The 5,683-nt window shown below is 34.5% G+C and overlaps 1 protein-coding gene across 1 annotated transcript; it reads left to right on the top strand.

Annotated features, from left to right (window-relative positions):
* The first annotated feature begins 3,662 nt into the window (after positions 1-3,662).
* LOC125656863 (uncharacterized) lies at positions 3,663-4,737 on the top strand. The gene is made up of 2 exons (XM_056145113.1): positions 3,663-4,080; positions 4,223-4,737. The coding sequence occupies exons 1-2, from the start codon at positions 3,663-3,665 to the stop codon at positions 4,735-4,737; spliced, it is 933 nt and encodes a 310-aa protein (XP_056001088.1).
* Positions 4,738-5,683: the final 946 nt, after the last annotated feature.

Below are 5,683 nucleotides of genomic sequence, written 5' to 3'. Positions count from 1 at the left end.
CCCAAAATCTTAGGTCTATAAAACAATCAGTCACTGTAGTTGTTCCAAAAAGTCGAACCGAAACGTACGGGGATCGGTGTTTCAGAACAATAGCTCCAAAACTGTTGAATGCCCTTCCAGAACATGTAAGGGACTCTAGAACACTGTGTGCGTTCAAGAAGTTACTGAAAACACATTTTCTAGGACTAGTTTCTATCATTTCAGTCATTCGTGTAGGTTAGATTCTGTGAAAAACTGTGAAAACTAAAGACTGTGTCTTAATTTTCGAGTACCATTTTGTGATGTTTTATTTTTAAAAAATCAATGTTTTAATGTATTATACCTGAGACATTATATGCTGTGTGTGCGTGTGTATTTAATTATTATTATTATTTTAATACGCCCTGAAACTGATGTTTATTCTTATCTAGCATATTTATAGTATCTTGTGTTTTCATGTTTTATATGTACAATCAGGATAGATACAACTTTTAATGTTTTATTTATTTTCTATGTATTATGTGTATAACATTCTGTTGTAAGGTATATATGCATTGTAAAGCACCTTTGAGCGTACACAGTGTATGAAAAGGGTGCTATATAAATATGGTATTATTATAAATATGGGAAGTTGACGATGGAGAAGCTGAAATCATCCCGTTTGTCATACAGTTGAGTTATCAGTTTGCCGTTAATGTCTACTTTAAATAAAATATCTATGTATGAAGCAGAAGTGGACGACTCTGTGGTGTCCTTTATTTCGATCTCGCAGGTATATATCGAATCGACATATGAATGAAAGTTATTATTGTTAATAGACAAAACGTCATCGAAATGTGGAATTGAAGGCCACAGCGAGAGATGTTTTCTTCTCACGTAAAAGTTATTGAATAAATTCTGCTTCATATGAATATAGAAACAGGTCAGCTAACAAAGGAGCACAATTCATGCCCATGGGTATTCCAACAGACTGTTTAAAGACCTGATCACCAAAGATCACAAAGATATTGTCAATGAGGAACTCTAGCATATTTTTTATTTCAACTTCATAGTACTTGTGTGTGGAATCAGAGTGGTGTTTAACAAAGTAAGTTTTTGAATGATTGATCACTAGATATGAATATTTCCGTTTATATATATATTCTGTTAATCTCGATTTTAAGACTATTTGCTGGTACATATTACTATTTTCAAAGTGTGCAAAGAATAATTGTAAAATTTGAAATTACCAAAATGGGGGTTTACGTATTTAAGAGACCATTTTGCAAAATATCTCTGGTCAACTAATGTAAAATATGTTGGGTTTTTTGGTTAACCTTGGATATAATTCTAAATATGTTTAAAGAAATACTGGCATGTAAACAATTTAGATTTTGAGAATTTTTCAAAATTGCGATATTTTGTAATTTTTTTCTGAAGGATGTGAGCAGATTAAACAGCAATTGTGTATGTTTTCAATGGTCTACATTTTTGCGGTTGTTTTCCTTGCGGCGGAAGTAGATGGCGTTGCGAATATTGCGGTCCATCTGCTATGTTTATGATCATTGAGATTCTCAATTCGATACTTTATGCCTTCATCTTGTTACTGTGTACCCGAATGCCAGAGGTGGACACAAATTCCCAAGAAACGAAAGTGTAAGGAAAAAGTGGCTGATAGCGATTAAACGGGATAAAAAAAAGGGGGGGGGTTATGGGAACCCGGGGCCACTAGTCTCGTGTGCACGAAGCATTTCCTCGAATCGGATTATATTCAAATCACCAGTCTTGGTACTATTCATAGCTTTTGTAACTGAGTTTTGTTGGCGATTTATTAGTACTAACTACGTTTTGATTTTCATTTTATTAAATCTTGCAAATGTATTGAAATACAGCATCTTCAAATGTTGCTCAATCAGCTGTCCATTACGATTACGTAACACATTGTCGTGTTAAAAAACGTAGCTTTATAGACCTAAACGTTGACACTTTGGTCAAAACGATAAATGATGCACTGTTTGGTGTTCAAGTCTTAGATGCTGCTTTTTATATATTTTTTCCCATTGAAAATTTATGAAATTTGTAGAACAGCTGAGAAGTTGCAGAAGAGAAGATCATGATCCATGTATACCAGCAACAGGTTCTCGTTATTGATTTCGACTTAACTGTCATTTAGGGGTATAAAATAAATACATTAAGGTGAATATTATCCAACAGATTTCATTGTATCACTTTTATTTTAAAAAACTTTGTAACAAGGAAGTTTTGAGGAAAGCAAAATTGTAATATTATTTCTATACGAATACTTCACATAATATTATACTATGTACCTGAACAGAAATGTTTCATTACATGCTGTACAGATTCCAAGTTTTGAGTTTCAATCATTAGACTCACAACACTATCAGTAATGTTTAATTTTAATGTTACTTGGAAAAGTGCTAGTAATATACATGCATCTAACTTGGTTCCACAATCAATCTGCAAGTTTTAACATTATTACGAAAGAACTCTGTATCTGGCGGGAATTAAAAATCATTCAAATTTTAGATCTGTAGTTCTACAATCTTCATTAATCGTTTGCATACCATTACCTTCAATACCTATGGACCTGAGAAGATGAAGTTAACTTGAAGGATAACGGGAAGTGTTAATTCAAAATTTTATTCAGCAATAGGTGTGTAAGTATCTTGATTTTGTACATGTGTTTCAAACACGCCAAAAGATTCTACTATTAACATTACATTAATATTTAAATACAGACATATTTACTATTTAAATGATTGTCAACATATTTACTGGTAGATACTTTGGTTTGTGGGTTCGATTTCCACCCAGGGCTTATGAAGACAAGAGTACATGATTTTTAACAAAAAGTTTTGTTGAATTTTTGTTTTGAAAATTAACAAGTTCATTCAATATGCTGCTGTTACTTTGTTTGTCTAAGTATATGTCAAATGAATATTTCTATATACTGAGTATCCAGACGACAAAATTAAAACAGTACATACAATGTCATATTACTTTAAGCATAATCATATTACTTTAAAATTGGCTATATTTAGATCTAAAACTTCATAGTTATTTCGGATTTCAAACATTTCGGTTGAGCATCACTGAAGAGACATTATTTGTCGAAATGCGCATCTGGTGCAACAAAATTGGTACCGTATAAGTTTTACATTATGACCCCTGGGTCGAGGCCTCTGCTGGTGGACTGTTAGTCCCCGAGGGTATCTACAGCCCAGTAGCTAAGTACTCCGTTACTAGCTTGAAAATACGGATGTATATTTAATTGCTGTAATAAAACTTAGAAATTCATTTCAAAATTAAGGATTATCTCCCTCATGCATAGCTCTTATCCTTGGACGAATTTGGCTCCACTTTTTTGGCACGCTGTTTTTGGCTATATTTAGATCTAAAACTTCATAGTTATTTCGGATTTCAAACATTTCGGTTGAGCATCACTGAAGAGACATTATTTGTCGAAATGCGCATCTGGTGCATCAAAATTGGTACCGTATAAGTTTTACATTCTTTCCATACTAAATAAATCATGCACTTTGTAATTTCTGGTTAAGGAGGAAAATGCCCCGTGCCTCCACCAAAGTATATGCTGTATATATTGGAATCTTAATATATTAATGACAATATAAATCTAACATTATTGTATCGTTCAGATTTACATGTAAATTCATAGAAATAGAATGTTCACATTTACACCCACAGGTACTAAACCTCTCAGAAAACAGTTGAAGGAAAATGCTATTCCCAGTGTGTTTTCTTGGAAGCAGAGTGCTGAGAGCTGTCAAGAATCTGGGACCTTAAGATCTGGGGGAGAATATGCCTACAATCAATCCATTGTGACCACTTCTGTTGAGATTTCTCCTGTTAATGAATCCTTCAATGAAATAGTAGTAGAACAGGAATCCCCCTCAATTTCTTTATTGTCAGAGCAAACAGTGGAACCACATCCATTCTTTTCAGTAACAAGATGCACTGCCACCCAGACTCCAACCAGGCCAATGTTTAGTATTGAGAAGTTCACCAATGATAATGCAGGCATCATGTTTTATACAGGTCCTTCTTCCTACCATGATTTCACTTTTGTGTTACAGACTTTAGGTGAAATTGCTTATCACCTTAATTATTTGTATTCTCAAGTGGAAAACATGAGCATTGAGGATCAGTTCTTTTTGACATTAATTAAACTTCGGCAATACCAAAAAAAAAAAATTGAGCTTAGCAGGTTGTTCAGCATTTCCAGTTGCTAACATCTGGATAACATGGGTGAATTTCATGTCCTGTCAGTGGAGGAATATAGATTTGTGGCCAGACAGGGATGTTGTTAGATTCTTCTGTCCCACAGATTTTCGCATCAAATTCCCTTCAACCAGGGTAATCATTGGTGGCACAGAGTGTCCAATCAAGAAGCCAAAACCACCGGTTGCCCAGCAGAGTACGTTTTCCACCTACAAGAACAGAAATACAATTAAAGTTTTGGCTGGTGCTACACCTGGTGGAGTAATGTCCTACCTTTCTCCAGTTTATGGAGGATCTACATCGGATCGTCAGATTGTTGAACGATCCAGGTTGACTACCTTGTGTGATAGAGGGGACAGCATCATGGCAGATAAGGGGTTTAACGTACAGGACATATTTGCACCATATGATGTGACAATTAATATTCCAACTTTTTTCAGAAACAAGAACAGAATATCTGGTAAAACAGTGCAAAGGGGCAGAAAAATATCAAGTAAGGGAGTCACATCGAGAGAATAATTGGATTGGCCAAGACATACAAGATTTTGACACAAACTCTTAACACCACTGAGACAAAACTTACATCAGAGATTATTTTCTGCTACTTTATGTTGTTTAACTTCAGACCATGCATTGTCCCTAATCATGCCTAATCACTTGAAACATGTGACCTATTGCTATTGGTTCTTGTCCGTCACCATCTATCAACAATTGAACAAAGGGGTTTTTTTTTTGGGGGGGGGGATTGTAAATTTCAGAACTCTTGCACCCCTAGGGCCTTAGCTAAAACTAACCAATTTTCAATCATCTTCTCTACAGTTGCACATCTTAAGAAAAACTTAACGCATCGTTAAGTAGATATGTATTAAAAAATTATATAATATTATGTAACGTCTTTCATCAGTATGTACACCTTCTGGGGCATTTGTGTTCTAAGAATACATCTCGTTTTATACTGCTGATGAATATTAAAAATTAGCGTAGACATGCAGAATAGGGAATTATAGATTTTGTAGATCTTGGGACTAGCGATACTTTTAACTTACATGTATCCTCAGGTGACCTATAATACCTATATGTCTTCTGTTAACAGGTACAATGTACCTTTAAAAATATTGAATACTGTGTATATTTTTATGCCATCGAAGATCGGGGGGCATATTGTTTTTGTCCTGTCTGTCATTCTGTAATTCTGTCTGAAACTTTAACCTTGCTAATAACTTTCGAACAGTAAGTGATAGAGCTTTGATATTTCACATGAGTATTTCTTGTGACCAGACCTTTCCGTGGATACCAAAATTTTTGACTCCGTGACCTTGACCTTGGAGTTTGACCTACTTTGTGAAAACTTTAACCTTGCTAATAACTTTTGAACAGTAAGTGATAGAGCTTTGATATTTCACATGAGTATTCCTTATGACAAGACCTTTCCGTTGGTATTGAACCTTTTGATCTTGACATTTGA

Source organism: Ostrea edulis, chromosome 1 (assembly GCF_947568905.1).
Source record: "Ostrea edulis chromosome 1, xbOstEdul1.1, whole genome shotgun sequence".
In the NCBI taxonomy this organism is placed as follows: Eukaryota; Metazoa; Mollusca; class Bivalvia; order Ostreida; family Ostreidae; genus Ostrea; species Ostrea edulis.
This window is presented reverse-complemented; position numbering and strand designations above follow the sequence as displayed.

Coding starts and splice junctions, on each gene's coding strand:
- LOC125656863 (XM_056145113.1), top strand. CDS start 3,663: ATGTTCACATTTACACCCACAGGTACTAAACCTCTCAGAAAACAGTTG. Junction 4,081..4,222: donor TTTTGTGTTACAGACTTTAG/GTGAAATTGCTT, acceptor CAGCATTTCCAG/TTGCTAACATCTGGATAACA.